Source organism: Manis javanica, chromosome 3 (genome assembly GCF_040802235.1).
Source record: "Manis javanica isolate MJ-LG chromosome 3, MJ_LKY, whole genome shotgun sequence".
In the NCBI taxonomy this organism is placed as follows: Eukaryota; Metazoa; Chordata; class Mammalia; order Pholidota; family Manidae; genus Manis; species Manis javanica.
In genome coordinates this window covers 113,000,188-113,019,048 of record NC_133158.1, presented here as the reverse complement: position 1 = coordinate 113,019,048, position 18,861 = coordinate 113,000,188, and the positions used below count along the sequence as shown (strand labels likewise).

The 18,861-nt window shown below is 40.1% G+C and overlaps 1 protein-coding gene and 1 long non-coding RNA gene across 2 annotated transcripts in view; one reads left to right on the top strand and one right to left on the bottom strand.

Moving 5' to 3' along the window:
* The window catches only part of PPP1R2 (protein phosphatase 1 regulatory inhibitor subunit 2), a 34,570-nt gene extending 26,687 nt beyond the window's left edge, over nucleotides 1-7,883 (bottom strand). Inside the window, exon 1 of the mRNA XM_017661608.3 lies at nucleotides 7,509-7,883. Coding sequence (XP_017517097.1) covers nucleotides 7,509-7,630 — 122 coding nt within the window. The 5' untranslated portion in view covers nucleotides 7,631-7,883. The remainder of the gene's footprint in view (nucleotides 1-7,508) is intronic.
* Nucleotides 7,884-8,025: 142 nt separating this feature from the next.
* Nucleotides 8,026-18,672, top strand: LOC118968324 (uncharacterized). The gene is made up of 3 exons (XR_005055947.2): nucleotides 8,026-8,224; nucleotides 9,938-10,106; nucleotides 18,537-18,672. It is a non-coding gene; the product is annotated as an uncharacterized lncRNA (long non-coding RNA).
* The last annotated feature ends 189 nt before the right edge of the window (nucleotides 18,673-18,861 follow it).

Here is an 18,861-nt window from a genome sequence, read left to right as displayed (position 1 = left end):
CAGTTTTCTGTTGGACTATATCTAGTTTCAGATATTTTGCTAAATAGTTCTATTATCTATAAATGTACAAAAGTACATTTAGAAAGCTTAGGTTTGCTCATGGTCGTATTCTACATAAGGAAACTCATGGTGAAAAGAGATAAACTGAAGATTTTAGATAGCAGAAATGATCAAGATGCCTCTCATTAGGATAATGGAAGAAATGTATATAAGCTTTAAGTAGATTAATTTTGTGGAAAACGTAATTAAATTCATAAACAAAGGGAGACCCGTGATACCATAAAAAAATGTTCCCTCCTGAGAGATGATGCCTCTGAAATTACAGCCAGAGTTAAGTCCAAGTCAGAAATAGGAAAGCACAGGTATAAGTTTCATGAAACCTGGATTAATAGACAGTCCTATTCAGATTTCTTATTTAAAATACTGAAAGGAAACTCACACATGTGTATTTATATAAAGTTCAAAGCAGGCAAAACTAAAGGATGCAGGGATGTATACTTAAGTGACTACCATAAAATCAGGATAGTGGTTATGTTAGAGGGGAGGAAGAGACTGATTGGAAAGGGCAGCGGACATTTTGAGGTGATGAAAATATTCTTTTTTTTTTAATTAAATATCATTGATATACGATTTTATGTTGGTTTCAAATGTACAACACAGTGGTTCAACAGTTACTCGTATTATTAAATCCTCATCTCTTCTAGTGTGGTTATTACTATCAATGCAGTAAGATATTACAGAATCATGACTATATTCTCCATGATGTACTACCATCCCCGTGACCAACTTATATTGTGAACACAAATTATTGTGCCCCTTTATCCCCTTCACCCTCCCGCAAGTGCCCCAACCCCTTCCCCTTGGTAACCACTAGTCCCTTCTCAGTGTCTATGAATCTACTGCTATTTTGTTCCTTCTCTTTTGCTTTGGAAAACATTCTTTTTCTTGACCAGGATGATGGTTACAGGGGTGTCTGCTTTATAACAATTTATTTATTTTTTGAATAGCCAAGATCTGTTCTTTATAATTTTTAAATTAATTTAACTTATTTTTTATTTTTAATTAAAGTATTGTTAATATACAATCTTACATTGGTTTCAAATGTACATCACAGTGGTTCAACAGTCCCCGTGATCAACTTACATTGTGATTGTGAATTATTGTGCCCTTTTATCCCCCCTTTCCCCCAACCCACTCCCCTCCCCCTTGGTAACCATTAGTCACTTCTCAGTGTCTATGAGTCTAATGCTGTTTTGTTCCTTCCATTTTGCCTTGCTTTTATATTCCACAAATAAGTGAATTCATATGATATTTGTCCTTGTCCACCTGGCTTATTTCACAGAGCATAAGACCCTCTAGATCCATCCATGTTATTGCAAATGGCAGGATTTCTTTTTATGACTACATAATATTCCATTCCATTCATCTACTGATGGACACTCAGGCTGCTTCCATTTCTTGGCTATTGCAAACAGTGCAGTGATAAACATAGCGGGGTACACATATCTTTTCAAATCAGGGACTTTGTTTTCTTTGGGTAAATTCCTAGGAGTGGAATAATTGGGTCAAATGGTATTTCTATTTTTAGTTTTTTGAGGAACCTCCATACTGCTTTCCATGGCAGTTGTACCTATAATAATTTATTAAAGCTTTACAATTACATGTAATATATTTTTCTGTATGTGTATTATAATATTTAAAAATAGGCACATACTAATTGCTTTGTTGGGTGCTTCCTAATTTTGAAGTATTTTCTAAATAATGATAACAATATTGAATTAAAAATGACAATTTATCATCATCATTGCCTAGGATAGAAGAATGTAGATAGACTTCTGGAGTTTAAAAGATTTCTAATGGTGAGGAACCAGAACACCACATATATCTGTTTTGTGAGATAATGACAACATAGGACACAAGCAAAAATTATGCTTTAATAATCACAATCCCAGCACCCTAACATATTAATAATTTTGATTTCTGCATATTCTTTCTACTCTGTATAATATATATGAAAAATATATAAGCTATCAGTATTATAAAAATACATGTTGTATATACACATATATATAACAGTATATATAGTATGTATAAAAATACATACTGATATGAAAGCTATCATAATAAGCCACTTGTATTTTCTAGTCTTTACCTTTTTAATTGCATAATTATTAAATTATAATAACTGCATAATTCAACAATAAATCATTCACCCATTAAGTATTTAGATTGAACTCACAATGTTCATATTTAAAATAAAGCAGAAAAGAACATATTTGTGCATATTCTATTCAATGATGTTTTCAGAATAATTTGCTGGGACAGGCATATATGGGTTAAAATTTATTAAGACCTTTCACTCCATGTTGTCATACAGCTTTTTTAAAAGAGGACTATGTGTAAAGTTCCCAATAAATGTCAAAATTTGGCCAGGATTGGGTATTTGTGTGTCTGTGTTTTCACTACCTGAGCAGGTATAAATTGGTATTTAAAAGTTGCTTTGTTTGTTTTGCTCATTACTTAATAAATATGAAAAAAATGCTTATTTTCCTTTGAAGAATTATGTTTTCATTCTTTGCCTACTAGAAACCTTTATATATTACGTATCATAACCCAAAGTTGTGTGTGTGTGTATATATGGCATAGACCCCATATATATATAACTACAAATTATATATAACACATTTTTCCTTGTTTGCCATAACTTTCTACTATAAACAGAATTAAAGTTCTATAAATTCAAAGCTTTACTTCCTCAACACAATACTAAGAGAAAAAAGAAATCTTTATAATTATTCGGATCCAAAGAACATAACAATAGCTTCCAAAACATGAATTTAAGTAAGGGCATGAAACACAGGCTGCAAAGAATGCTAAGAATTCTTAGATGGAAAATAGAGAAGTAGAAGAGAATGTCAGCAGAGGACACTGGATATGGAAATTAGCATCTCTAAAGTTCTGGTAGAATTAACATTGTGGAGTAGCAAAACCCAAGGAGTAATTTAGTCTCAACATTATCATGAACTGTTTGTGTGACCTCCTCTGGGTCATTATCTACACTTATTAAAAAATATGGGCAACTTATATCGAAGATATGCTGGGAGGGTGAAAGCACCTGCTGGTTTCAGTCTCCCCTCTCCCTATTCTCTCTGGGAAGACTGGTTTTCCTGCAGCCTAAGTCTGGTCCAGAAAAAGTCACTACTTCTCACTTTCACTTTGACAGCTCATATGATACCATCACAAAGACCTACTCTTATTTCTTGTTGCTTGTGACTTGCTCATTTGACAGTTTTAGCTGCACTTGGAGTGGAAAGCAGGAGTTTGCTTCAAGGTGTTAAACTTCAATTGCACTTTTGAGAAATGGTTCTTTCTTTAAATGGAGATTCAACTTATGTAGGCTGACAACAAGACTTTCAAGCTTGACACCATTATAGAACAATTAAAGTAAGACTTAATAATAGAAGCAATTAGTAATAAAAAAGTGACTTTGGAAAACTTAGTGAGCCTTTGACTATCTTCCATATCCCTTTATAGGCAGAAAAAGGCAAAGTTAAAGAATGCTTATAGAAAATTATATTAAAGGAAATTAATTCAAGAATAATTTTTAAAGCAGAATTTGCCTACATTACCTGATAATACAGAATTTGAATTGAACAATTATATTATTTAAAACATTATGTAAAATAACCCACTGAAATGTGGGAAAAAATAGATTCCTCTATTTATTTCCACTAGAATAAGACTAAAATTTGAGAGTGAACCAGGCATGGATATAACTCACTGGAAGTCACAAAGCTTTAAAGTAGCAGACAGGATCTGAACCCAGGCAATCTGGCCTCATACAAAGCACTAACTATAAAACTTCTCTTAAGATAGGCTTTAGAAACATTTAGCATTGTATTTTCAACAACTCCAACTGCATATTTTTCTCATTTTAGTATCTCTGAAAACAGAATATATCTTAAAATGTATGAGAACTTATAACTGGCAGTATTTTTTTCTTTCTTGGTGGTACATACATCATGGTACATCTTAAGAATCAATGGGGTCTTGTTTTTGATGAAATGCACCTACTTACTCATCAGTTCTGTTATGTTAGACCTTCACAAGTTGTGCACTATATTCAAGGAATCCCAAAATGATGGACATTATACAATCATAGCAGATGAGTGGTGTTCTGATTATCTGAACAGTGTGTCACAATGTACTGAGATTTATCTATGCCTAATTATGTGGATTTCAATTATATTCCGTTGTATTTGAACTAAACCTCGAAAAAAGGTACCTGACAAAGGGTGTCTGAAGAAACCATTCACTGAAGTAACAGTATGAATGCAAAGCATAAAGGTAAGAGTAAGAAAATAACAGCACTGAGACATCAAAAAAAAAAAAGGCTTGACAAGAACTGTAAAAAAAAATTCTAAGACTGAAAAAACATGACACTGAATGAACCTCACTTGTGTATATTGAGCCATGAAATATCTAATGATAGTATATGTATATAAATCATAAACAAGCATATTTGAGGTGTATTTGAATTTTTTTCCTATTAAGAAAATGCACAATCAAAAAAAAAGCTTAGACAGTGACTGTAATGGGATTTGTGGGAGGGACTTGGTGAAGGGGGAGCCTAGTAAACATAATGCTCCTCATGTAATTGTAGATTGATACCAAAAAAATAAAAATAAAAATAAAAGCTTAGAGACCAGTGGAACCAAAAAAAAAAAGCTTAAGACACCTCTGGAATATAACAAGTTCTGGTCCTAAAAAATCCCTTGGTAACATCTTTTTATGTTAACATGTTACATTAAAAAACATCCTCTCACAGTCGATGGGGTGCAGGGGAAGAGGTATGGGCAAAAAAAGGAAACTACCAGTGCACTTCATTTGATAAAAGGCCAATAAAAAGTACGGCTATTTGCAGATTCTGTATTTGCAAATTCACCTACTTGCTGAAATTTTAACTCCAAAATCAGTACTCGAGGTGATTTTCTTGGTCTCTCACAGACATGTGCAGAGCAGGGAAAAATTAGTTGCCCAAGGCACAAGTTCCTAGCTGAGGTTAAACAAGGCAATGCTTTACCTTCTTGTTTCAGCTCTTGTACTATAGAATTGTCTTTTTTTGCAGTCTACTCAGTACCAGTTTTTGCTTTTTTTGTAGGTGATTCCACTGGTTAAAATGGTCCCCAAGATGGTCCCCAAGTATAGTGCTGAAGTGCTGTCTAGTGTTGCTAAGCATAAGAAGGCTGTAGTGTACCTTATGGAGAAAATAGATGTAAGGTAAGCTTCATTCAGGCATGAATTATAGTGCTGTTGACCATATGTTCGATGTTAATAAATCAACAATATATATTAGATCTCTGGTCATTTTCATATTAATAAGATTCTTTTGCCTTATACACTGTTCCAACATTTAAAGTTAGACCATTACACTACACTTAACTCATTTCTGAATTTTAAGTGCACTGTAATTGAAAGAGCAAGATTATTTTAGTCCTCTTTACTGAAAAGGGGGAATATTGGTTGTGATTACATTAGAATTAAACATTACAATGTGTTCAACTATACTTTTCTTGTTTCTATTAAGAGGATTTCATAAAGTTGCTAATGCTGTTTGCGTAAGTTGTGACATAAAAATGTATATTGTATTAACAACAGAATTAGTTTCTTTGCTTAATAGTCATATAACACTGATCATGAAAAAGCCCATCCCATTTTATTACTTGAAGCAAACATCAATGAATTAGGGTTTGGTAGCACCTTTGAAGACAGGACTATAACCCTCTTAACTAGACAAGTTAGTCAAAGACAAGTAGGTCAAAGTCATCCACCTTGCAAAAGGCATCTTTTCAGTCAATCTGTCCTGCTAGCAGCATCTACAGAAGGAGCAGCCCTATGTAAATGAATTAGTCTAGTACAGTGGCTTTCAAAGTAGAAAGACCTGTATGTAAATCCCAGCCAAATAGAGAGAGGCCAACCCACAAAGTGGGGCCACAGGAAATTATGGTTGATCAACAGGAAGTTAGGGAAGCAGAGAAAGATGAAAATAATAATCCACCTGGTAGCAGAGCAAAAAGAAGCTCACACTGGAGAAAAGCTGAAACATAAAAGAACCATAAACCTGCCATTGAATACTCTGAAGCTGCATAAGAACCTTCTACAGTTTGTTTTTTAAAATATCTTGGTCTTCCTGCTATAGCTGTGTTCTGGTGAGATTCTGTTTTCTTAACCCCATGACCTACAACCATAATCCCCCACCAATTCCCATTTGAATCATCTTACCCCAAACAAGAGGTTGGAAAATTTGAGTCAAGCATCCAAAGAAAATAGTGGGGGAGTTGTTAGACAATCTAAGGCCCTCTCCAACTCCAAAGAGCATAATTTTAAGCTGTGATCCTACTCAATGTTTTCTTTAAGGTAACACAAATCCCCATAAGTTTACCACCACCAACTAGTAGTTCCTTGTATAGTTCTAAGTTGGTCCTTTAAACAGGTGTGCCTTGTTCCAATATTCTAAGTTTTCATGAACATCCTCATTTTAGCTTTATGACTTTAAAGATCTCAATTATAACTTTACTTAAGCCTTATTTCCAGAAAGCAGTCTTCATATTTTTAATACAACACCCAAGCACCCTAACACTTCTAATACAGTGGTGTATTTTTCATTATCTGTACTGTACTGAAACTTTTTTTTCATTACACACAATGCTACTGGTGATTATAACTTTTTTTTACATGTGTATCTGTGAGTGTGCAAGACCAACTAAAACATCACTCGATCATTTTAAGTTGCTATTCTCTGAACTTTTCTGAGCTTAGTTGTCTTTCAAGAGGAACAAAGACTAGAAAGCACTCCAAACTCTGCAGATAGAAAAATAATTACAAGTAGCTTTCTATTAAATATTAGATCAAGGGGTCGAGCAGAGACGACGACAAACCAGGGCCTAAGAGGGGGAGTGTAGCATGATGCTTTTGCTCATGTTAGGCGAAAAGGAGTAACTTGGGGAAAATCAATTAGAAAAACGGAGAAATGGTCTCTTTTTGGAGGGTCTCTTAAGAGCTTGAGACTAGATCTTAAACGGTTCCCAAGCCAAGGAACACTAATTATTGAAGAATTTTTGGTACCTCCGATACGAAGAAATAAAAGCTTAACAGGTGAAGCTTCGAAACTTCAATTTAAATCTTTAATGTTTCCTATTTCCGAAAATTCAAATCCTACGATGTCTGTTTTAAAATTATTATATACACGTACAGACTTAAGAAAAAAATTTTTTAAACGATAAACGTCATAGCTCCTGCTCTCTTTAAAATCCCTCCACCCCGCAGCCTGGCCGGAGGAGGGAGACCCGAACTGCTCGGGAGCCGAATCCACATCGCCGGCCAGGGCTCGGGGTCGGGGTCCGGGTGGGTAACGGCGGAGGGGAGAGGGCGAGGCCGCTGGGGCGGCCGGCAAGAGGAGCTTCCGAGGCCGATGCGGGAGACCAGCGGCCGTCCCTCCCGGCTCTCACCTCAGCTCTTCGTCGATACTCCTGCCGGGCTGCTCGGCCGAGGCCACCACAGAGGAAGCCTTAGGGCTCTTGTTCTTCAGGATCCCCTTGATGGGCCGGTGCGAGGCCGTCGAGGCCGCCATTGCCCGCCGCTCCGGCGGTCGGCTCAGCGTTGCTGCTTGGCGCGGGGTCCAGGAAGGAAAAGACTGGGCGCGAGCAGAGACTCGCCAGGCAGCCGCAGAGCCCGCTTGGGGCTAAGGCGGCCGCACCTGATGTCTGCAGAAACGGCTACAGGCGTCGCTGTCAACGACACAACGACACCGACGCCTGAGCTGACGCCGCGCTGGAGGCGGCCCTTCACGTGCCCTTTGCCACCAGCACTTTAACCACGACCCGTCGGAAAAGAAACCGACCTAACGCAACGGCGCGCGAGCGACGCTGCAGCTGAAGCCAAGTGGACCCGCCCTCTCGCGATATCTAGGGAGGGGCGGGGGCGGGGCGAGAACAAAGCCAACCTCCTCGCCCCGCCCCCTCCCGCCTCTACGGTCGGCTTCCGCCTGGCCGGGCTCGGACGCCGGGGTCTTGGTTCAAGTAGCTCCGCAGCATTTCAAAGAACGTATGGAGAGGTTCCTGACTTGCCTCTGTAGAGCTATATATCGACAAGTACCCTTGTTCACAACTTATGAGATCCATATTGTTATTCTCTATAACATAGATCTGAAAACTGAAGCTCGAAGGTAACATTCCCCAAAAATGTTAGCTAACTTTAAGAGAAATGATATCTATCCCCTCTTTACTTATATTTAACCCGTATAAAAAATTTAGCTACTGTAAAATCATGGAATGTCAGTATTACAGTGGGCCTTAGAGACCTATTGTGAAATCATGGACTATTGACTTATGAAATCATAGAATATCATTTAAAGAGTTGAATTTATTTTTCCCATTGGAGAAGCTGGGAGGGGAAGTGACCCGACCACCCATCCATAGTGTCGCCCAACTCATCCATAGCTAGTACTGAACTTGATACTTTTGACTTTGACTTTGACTCTGGTGTTTCCCCATTTCACCACATTTTCCCTGTGTTGGTAGTCCCATGGAAGGTATGCTAGCAGAAGTTCCTAGAATTGTGTTATATAATGTCTCCCCTCAAAATTAGGAAATTCACTTAAGGTACCCAGTTGTCCAAAACTGGGTGAAACAGGCCAGAAGCCTTGGGGCTATCTTGTTCTTTGTGAGGAGTCCCAAAGGAGAAAGACAAAACTCATATCCTTCACACACACTCCACTCTGCAAGTTGTTCTGTGTCTGGGTGTGAATGAAAGATCTTGGAGAGAATTTGAGGCTCTCCAGTGTCAGAATATGTGGGTTTCAGGTTGGGGGTGCAGTGGATGTTATAAGGAAAAGTGGATTCTATGAAGTACAGGAAAGGGCAGAAGTTTTGGAGCCCTGGGAACAATCTCAGAGCTATGGTGTAATCTAAATGCAAGCTAGGACCATCAGAGAGAGTGGTGTCCACTCCAGCCACCCAGCCTCAATCCCTGTGGTGCCAGCACCAGGCGTTGTACAGATAGGAAAAGTGGAGGTCTCAGAGATAAAACAAGTCATTTCCTTTTATGGATTGTTTTGTATCCCCCTAAAAAGAAGGTATGTTGAAATTCTAACTCCCAGAACTTCACAGTATAACCTTATTTGGAAATGGGGTCATTGCAGATCTAATTAGTTAAATTAATAAGAGGTCATACTGGCATATGATCTGATCAGGCCTCCTCCTCAACCTCAGGAAAGCCAGATCAGAGCAGACTAGTCCACCCAGAACTGTTACCTACAGTTACCTCTCTGGATTCACACATTACTAGGTCTGAATGGGACCTAGTAATCCCACGAGTTAACTATGCAGCCTCTTTGGTAACCACAGTGGCCAGGGGCTTGCCCCTGGCTCATTTTGTCTTCGGACAACTCTGACTCAGAAAGTTCTTGCTTAGGTTGAGATGATACCAGTTCCCAGTAACATCTGTCCACTGGTGAGACAGGGGGTGGGATGAGAGAATGTGGATGGGGAGCAAGGGCTGTACCCTATTTTACCCAGATAGCAGCGATCTGTACCTTGAGCAGCAACACTCAGCTTTTGTCTTAGAACTCTGCTCCTCAGAAATGACTTCAGCATTCCTGAAATCAATTCTGTATTTATTGTCTGCCCCCCCCCCCCAGTCGCTAGATCAGTTCCTGGCATGGAACAGGGCCTCAAAAAAGCAATGGCTTCTGAGTGGAGAAAATGTAGAGGAAGTGAGCAGGAAGGACAGAAGGGCAACAACTCTGGCAGGCAGAGTCGCATGTGTTCCCCGGAGATTGCCTCAGGCAGTGGCCTCCACAGCCACCATCGGCACCTCCCTCTCCTGGTCCCACCTTGGCTCCTAGCCATAGGTCCACTTCTGTCCTCCTCCCTTCCAGGCTGGCACTGCTCTTTGAGGCGGACATCACACCCTGACAGCTCTGCCCAGCCCTTGGGGTAGAGAGGGGTCTTATGAAGGGACGCAGGATGGCCACCTCCCTTCCTGAGTGCTTTCCACCACAAATTCCAACATCCGCATTGCCTCTCCTGAAATCAGCAGGAGCCCAGGTGAGTGATGGTAACAGGCTTTGCAAGGGAATACACAAAACTTCCCTTCACGTTCTAAATTATTGGGCAGATTGGCTTTGTTCCTGCTTATGCTCGACAGCCACCTCCTTGAATTTAACCATGACTGGGGCCTTAATTAAGCACTGCCTTGCTTTGAGACCCTCTAATGAAAAGAGCTACTACAGTATGACATAATGTGTTTTATTATAGTTAATAAAATAAAAAACATTGGGACAGGAAGTGATGAGATGTTCTCTAAGAATCTTAACAAAATGTTTCGCTCATCAAAATTCAAACTTTTGCCTCTTGTGTTATCTCTCCCACTCCCAATCCCACTGAAAGTGAATGCTGATGATGAGGGCTTTCTTAATACTTAAAAAATAAATAACTGAGCCAGTTAGTTCTCTGCCTGTTGGAGCAGGATCCTGAGGTAACACCACTTGGTTTCTCCCCAAGAACAGAATTCCAAACCTAGGAAGGACTTTAAGTCATCAGCCAGGGTTCACTGAGCAGAGAAATAGTAGTGCCTGCCTCCATTAAGTTGTGACTTAATGACCACTGAGTCAGTAGCAGCTCTCTGCTCTCTCCCAAATAACACGTTGTTCTTTTCCTTTTCAAGTAGTCCCTCCACAGGATAAGACAATCACAGATTTTGTAGTACACAGTAGAAATTCATGGTGGCAAGGGCAAGATTATTTAAATAAAATACATCAAGTATTGAGAGAGTGAGCCAAGGACAAAGATAATTTTCTACTTCAAACATTGCTCTGATTTGTAACTCTACTGTTTCTCTTCTCTTCAAAACTATCTACCAAAATGATAGCTTTACCACAAAAACCTTCCCTAGCCTTACCACAAAAGCCTCCAAGTTGCCAAAATACTTTTCCGAGAAGACCTATCGTGTATAAAAGGTTTCATTATTTCCTAAATGTTTCTTGACCCTTTAATAGCTAGTTAAATTCGAGGAGTTTAGAGAAGCTTTACTTTATTCAAAACCTGTCAGGCAAAAAACGGAAAGAGAAAAGGAGGCAAGATAGGTGGTTTGAGGAGCATTGGAATGGAAGTAGGAAATGTGGATTATTTTCTTGGCTGAGCTACAAACTTATCTTGTGCCTGCTGCTAGAAATCACAGTTTTTTGTGACTGTAAATTTTCCATAAGTGTCAACTGGTCTGGTTTGTAAATTAGTGCAAGGAACAAGCAAGAAATGCCACATATTGTAATTTCATTGTGTTAATTTTGCCAGATTCTATTGCATTTCCACTATTCTATGAACTCATAATGGAATAAAGAGTATAGACTTTGGTTCAGAATACATGTGATATTAGTATAACCACCTTGTGGAAAAACCAAAATATATTTTGAAGAAGACTATATAGTTATTGTTTACAATAGGTGGACTTTTTATTTTAATAACTGTGCTTGTGCTCACTTGCATTTGTCTGCTCAAATACGTAATAAATGAAAATAATAATATTACATCATTTTTATTTGACTGTTGTAACAGTCTTCAGATTGGGTTAAGAACCAAGCTCTTTTTTCTTTATAATCCATTTGCCATCATATTGCTTTCATTCGAAAAAAAAATTGGAGGTTTTTTTAACCTTTATTTAATTAAATCCTTAATTTATAAATTAAGCCCCACTTTGCCAGAAGTAGTGTTAGACACAGGGCAAACAATCAGGCATTTCCCCACTTCTGTCTGAGCTTGAGCTCAGTCTTCAGTGACTCCTCATTGCATAGGATAAAGTCCAAACTCCTCAGGCCTTTGCATGCAGTCTGGCCCCATCTCTTCCTCTAGGCTCGTTGTCTTTTCACATCCACTTCCTTTCTCCATCTGTCCTTCACATTAGCCATACTAGTCTGCTCCGTGTGCCAGAGCACCCCTCGTTCCTTCACTTTTTCATGCCTTTGTTAATCTGTGTGGAAATGCCACTTCCCATTCTTGCCCTGGAATCACTCTAGTTCAAAGGTCACCTCTTTCCCCACACCGCTTGGGCAGAGTTAGTCTGCCTCTGAGATCTGGAGGAACTGTTTGCGTCCCTTTATCTCACAGTATCACAGTTTGCTCAGTGTCGGTCTTTACCCCACGGCCCTTTGGGAGCAGGCGCACCTCTTTTGTCCCCATAGCATAACCCAATGAATGCGGTGTCCGCCTCTAAGAAGCCCTTGATAAGTGTTGGTTGAATCAGTGAATACACTTCTGAATCCCCCTTCCCCTCGTATTAGTGCTCTTAAAAACATCAATTTCTTGGAAAGCGATCTGATTATCTCTCTTACTATACATGGCAAAAGGAGATATTAATAGCCATAATGCTGGAAAGGAAATAACAGAAATAAGGACATCTACTGAGTAAGAAAGAGAAGGCATTAAAGCAGGATGTTGTGCTGCCAACAGTCAGTCAAAAATCTTTATTGAAGCTTATACACTGGGCCCTTTGCTAGATGCTGCCTCTTGCTTGGTTTCTTAAATTGAACTATAGTAGGTATTGTCTTTGTTTTCATGTTAGGTTCAGAACCCTTTCTAAAAAATTCTTTGTTGTTAGGTGCGCACACACACACACACACCTAGTTTTAATGAGGTCCCTCTGAGCTTTGTGTGCTCCGTGAGAACAATGTTGCTGTTTTCATGAAAGTGTGTCTTGCTGGTTGTGTCACTCAGGTGTTCTTATTAAGTAGCATGTGCTCTGCATAGGATTCCAGACACTGTGTTGTTCTGTGGCTAAGGTAGGTGGCAGGGGAAACCCTCAACAGGAAGCATAAAGCTCTCACAAGAGCAACTCATGTTTTAGTTGTCTCCTCTCCCATGGCCTGGAAGTCAGGAGAGCTCAAGGTAAGGGAGGCTGCAGAGAGAACTCATGCTTGGGAAACCAGCGACACGGGTCACGTGGGCTGGTGGTTTCTGTGCAAACATGCTTCTCTGTGAAACAGAGCAGGAAATGGTGAAGGTTCTGATCTCTTTTTATCTCTTATCAAGAACATTCTAGGACACAAAAGAATTTGCTTCTCACTGTTTCTCATATGTGGTGTTTTCTAGCCAGTGTCTTGAGTGAATTGAGTTAAAAAAATGAAGCCAAAGTGAAAACTAACTTTGGCCCTAGAATTTTTTTTTCTTCTAACTGTGTCACCCATACTTTTGCTTTATAGGTAACTAACTAGAATGTTCTTCTGTATAGTGGTTTACCTACTCAGGAATACAGCTCTGTCCAAGATAGGCCTTTAGTTGACATTAATTTTGTCTCATTTCTATAAAGGTCTATCATAACCCTAATATTCAGACATTCTTAAATACACTGCTCAGCTTTGTTTGTCAAAGACACTACATTTACCTCATTTCAGAAAAGAGTCCAGAAGCATGTTTGGTTTTGTACTAGAAATGGCTGCAGTGCAGAACTGTGGAGCTGTTTGGGTGACCATAGCTGAAACTCACTTTGATCTTGCTAGATCCTCCCAAATGTGAATTAACGCTGCAGGATAAATTGCCTCTGACTTTTTTAGCATCAAAGAGAATGCATAAAAATATTAATTGCTATTGTTTCTTGTCTCCTCTCCCTCCACAGAGGAACATAGAAATAAAGAAAATTTATATGGAGTGGACAGGAATAAAATTTTCTGGTTAATCAAGTTAGCATATTTATTAAATATAAGATTATATTCCTTGAAGGACTAGAATATAATGGAGTCAAGTCATTGCTAACATACCTCTAAGCAGAATTTAGCACACATGTCTCTTGCTTCCCCATCACAGGCATTGAGCTCCGCTTTCAGTCTTTCTGGGATCTGGGATCTGGCCAAGTCCTTCCCTCCTGGGACAGCTGCTCTCAGGAGCCAACTAGGCCAGCAGCATTTCTCTCTTAGCTCAGCCAGCTTTCAGGGAGTTCAAACAACATGGCAGACAAGCCCTTTCAAGTCCAAAGCCAGCTATGCTCACAAGGCCTCCCAACCCTGTCACCTTGAGCTTCCTGGCTGTGCAGCCTCTTTCTCCCCTGTCATCTTCTGGCATCTTAGTGCTTCTTCTCCTTAGCCCTGTCTGCTGGGCAGTCCAGGCTTCTTTCCTCACAAACAAACTGCTTATACTTTGGGCAATAATCAGAGTATTTGATAACCAAAATGGTGTGAGCTGGCCTCAAGCAAGCAGAAAGGAAAATGACCATCATGCAGGTGTGGGTTCGTATAATGCACGGAGGCTTCTGCAGTACCAAATGGTACCCCATTAGCTGCTGGGCTTACTGCGGGACCCAGAGTTGGTGAAGTGATGGGGAACCCTGGAGGTTCAGACAGAGGATGCTTCTCAACTGGTACTATTGTGCTGGTACAAACCCACTGAGTATTGCCCTTCTGAGACCCAAGATAACTTCCCAGAATGTTGCCTGCAATCTTTACCTTAACAGAATTCTAGTTGTTCTCTCTCATGCAGCTCTTACAAATCGTGGCTGACAATTCACTGTAGGGCCATGGGACCCACGTCTGGGCAGGGGTGGAGGCTTTCTCCTTGACTACTCTCAGGCTACTTCCCTCATTATCATTCCCCCAACGCCCCACCCCCCACCTTTATGCAAAGGCAAAAACTCCTTCTTGAGCTCATGACAGCTACTGTGTATGCCTGTCTGCTTCTTTCATTCCCTTTTCTTTGGAAAGCTCCTATCTCTACATTTCATCAAGAACTTTGGCTCACTTTTTCTCACTAAGAAATATTTATTAAACATTCACTTTGCCAAACAGTATGTGTGTGTGCAAATATGTGTAAGACATGATTCCTGTCCTTAAAAGTAAGTTCATTGTTTAATGAAGCAATAGAAAAGAAAGAAGTACTGGACTACATGGTAAATGCCTGAGTGGACTTCTCTCTTCCTGGCTTCCGCTGGCGGCCAGCGTTCCTTGGCGTTCCTTGGCGCTCCTTGGCGTTCCTTGGCTTGCAGCTGCACCACTCCAGTTCTGGCCTTTGTCATGTGTCTCCCTGTGTGTTTCTGGTTCACATGGCATTTCCTTCTTCTTCTTAGGCCACCAGTCATTTGGATTAGGGTCCATCCTAAAACCTCATCTTAATTTGGATAAATATGCCAAGACCCTATTCTCAAATAAAGTCATATTCACAAGTACCAAGGGTTAAGACTTCAACTTACCTTTTGGTGGTGGACACATTTCAACCTGTAACAGTTGGATAGGAAGGAGGGCAAGGGAAGGGCCAGAGAAGGCTAGCTGGACAGAATTGGTGAGCTAGTAATTTGGACTCATCCAGGTAGAGCAGAGTGTCATGTCATCTGGAGCAATGTCTACAAATGGACTGAGGCCTGAGAGCATGGGAACTGCAAGTTTGAGAAACTGTAAGTGGTTCAACCAGGCAGGTAAAAAGGATCTATCTTCAGTAGAGGCAAGAGAAAAATCCTGAAATGTGGCAGGAGCTGAGTCATGAGTCTAATCATCTCACACAAACATACCTTGACCTCTTTCTCCCATTTTGGCTTCTGGCAACTAGTTGTCTTGGCTGCTACTTCCTCATCACTTCCAAAATCAAAGTGATACCCAATTCACCTGATTCTGCCTCCTAAAACCTCCTACATCTGCCTTCTGCTTTTCATCCCCCTTCCCTTAGTTCAGGCCTTCATTGTCACAAACAGTGCAACAGCTCCTTCACTGGTCCCCCACTTTCATGCTCATGCATCCCTTTCCCATCCTCCTTGGCTGCCAGAGCCATCATTCCATAGTGTCAGCTCAGGCTGGTGCCCTGGCCAGGGGGCAGGTGTGCCGGCAGTGGTGGGTGGAGACACATGGTATAATGAAGGAAGTTGCATTAGCCTGATGCTTCAGCCAACCTGAAGGGAGAGCACTTGCTTTCCAGAGGACTACAGCCTCTGATCTACTCTTTAAAGAAATTTTTTCACTGTGAATTAATAAGTTGGTGTTTGGAGTTTATTTTTAAAATGCAAGTTAAATTGCTTCCTACATTTAAATCCTTCAGCCATTCCCCTTCACCTTCAGATTGAAATCTGAACTCCTTGTCTTGGTTTGCAAGGCTGTGGGTGATCTGACCCTTGGTCACCTATTTAGCTTTAGGATATTCCACTGTTTCTCGCCAGACCCTGGACCCCAATAGTACTGAATTATTTGAGTTTTATTGTGTGACAGTTTTTCTTCTGCCTAGGATGCCACCTAGTCATCATTCTATTTCTGGCATCCTTTAGCTTGTTCTTCCAAATGCAGCTCAGGATTTGCTTGTGAGGGAAACCTTCCCTGACTCTTCCAGGCCAGGGTCAGGTAACCCTGCTCTGTGCTCCCAGAATGCCTCATTCTAGTCCTGATTATAGCCTCCTGATCCAATGTGGTCTCTGCGTCCTTCATTGTAATGGTTGATTTTCTTGCTTACCCTTCCTTCTAGACTGTGAGCAACTCAAGAAGGTAGTAGGTCAGTTCTAGAATCATGTACCTAAAATACAGCCTTTTGGGTATCTGCGGGAGTATCTGTCTTGCCAGTGGGTTTCAGCCCCGGGCAAGATTGCTATGGATTCAATGTGACCAAAGAAATTGACATCAAAACGTTCTTGAGGTGAAAGGGTTATACCCAACTTTATTTCCATGTGGCAAATCAGTCAATAAATCCTGTTCACTCAGAGTAAGTCTGCGTGCAGCAAGCTGGTCTCTGCCTCTGGGCCCCTCTGTCCGCACAGCCGTCCCACACAGCTGTCATCTGGGCCTCTGTCCTCAGTGCTGCCACCACTGCAGCCTCACAGCCATGCCACTATGTCGCGCACAGAGCACTGGGCGGAACTCTTTATATAGAGTCAACAGCATGTATTGCCCACAGGTGTGCAGTGAGCTACTCAACCAGGGCCAGGTGAGAATCCTGGCCACAGGAATTCTCATTTTATCCACAGTATCCCATGCTTTTTTTTGACCTAATTTTGGGCACTTTTTATTTTGCTTTTCCTTGATGGAATTGCTGGATTTCCACAGACATTAGATGTTGATTCTAAGGCACCCCCCTTTGAAGGGGTAGTGCTTGCAGTTACCCATGATGGAAGCTGAGGAGCAATGCCTGAATGAGTTAGGGATGGAGTAATTAACAGTCAGCTGGAAGCATTTGTGTGGATGAGAAATTGAGACTATGTGGAGACTCTGAAGACTATTGTCTGTGAGTGGATCCCAATTGTAAATGTTTGAAAAACTTGCTTTCAGCCACCTATTGTGTTTGGTAAAAGTTAGCATTTATAATTAGCATAAAAATTAACTAAAAAGTTAGCACTCATAATTAGCATTTCAGAATCCAGTATATTATTTAGTGGTTTTGAGATCTAGACTCATAGTAAATAAAAGAAAAACAATAGCCACAAAGGAAATAACAATACCATCTTTCATAAAATATTGCAAATCTATTATGATATAGTCTGAAATACAAAGTCTGAAGTGTTTTTTGTCAAATTATTTTTTAAAGTCTTTAAAATGCCAAAAAAGTTAGGAACAAAGAATAGAATAGATAAAAGAAAAAAGTGCTCAAAAGGGATTGTCTTTTGAACCAGACTCTACACCCAATCTTGTGTTAACTTCATTTCTCTGTACTAGAAGTTGGGGGTGCAAAAATGAATAGGACAGAGTTCCCACTCTTAAGGCCCTCACCATCTAATGGGAGAGACAAGCTGGCCAACCAATAGCTATGAGTCAAGGAGATGATTTAGGTCAATCATTTACAGCTGACACATTGGATTTATCTTTGGAAGCAGTAACTCTAAGAATAAGAAGAGCTGCCTTCCTGCCAAAGCTAATATGTGAGTGATTGGAGTTTGTAGGCATAATTCAAATGAGTCAAACCAGTCCTTAGAGCAGATAACTGAAAACATTGCACAGGTTACCGATCCTTGTCCCTCAGGCAGAAAACCACCATATTATTTCTTGACTGTATTGAATTTGGTGGATTAATGTGATGTTTTCTGGAATGTTCTGTGAATTCTGTTTTCAGAAAGTTGCTTGACTGCCTGAGTGGTTTTATTTTTAAAAAATAATAATTATTCTTCATTGTAAATTGCTTTGCTCTGTGATTTTTCTTTTCAGTTTTGTGTTTAACAGTACTTGTTCTGTTTTAAAAACATTTTTTGGGAAGCCACCATTGGTTGCTCTTTGTGACTTTAAAGGGGGATGCCTTTCTTTAAGATAGTGGTAGGAGTGGGTGCTACAATACTAGACATAATTGATAGATAATATCAGTTAATGATGAGGTTTATTTGAGACCAAAAAAGATTCTTAAAAATAGGCTGTTCTTTGGTAAATCATTCATCTTCATAGAGTCTCCCCTTACTGTGGGTAATTCTTTTGCATCTGTTGGCAGTGAACTTACTTATGAGAAGATATGTCACCTCAGGGCTTTTATTTGTTTGAAATGAAAACTTCTTTCTCCTTTCAATGACAGACAGTGATTCTTTTCTGTTTTAATTCAAAACAGGTTTCAGAATGCGTGACAATTTCAAGGAGAAAGAAGGAAGAGAGGGTGAATGAATGAGCTGGGGTACACTTCCTATAACATACAAAGGGAAAATGAGAACTTGTCATGGATAAAACATTCAGATTTACTATGAAAATAGTAATGTTTCTCAATTGGTGTACTAAGTATATACAATCAGCATTTGCCCCTCAAATCAAAAGAAGGCAGCATAGTCTCACTTGAAGAGGGAAAGTGGGTATTAAAAGCTGCTTTTCTTCATGCTCCCTGTCCAAATGGCTTCAGATGTCTGGGACGGTCTCATGAAATTAGTCCGTCCTTTGCTTCC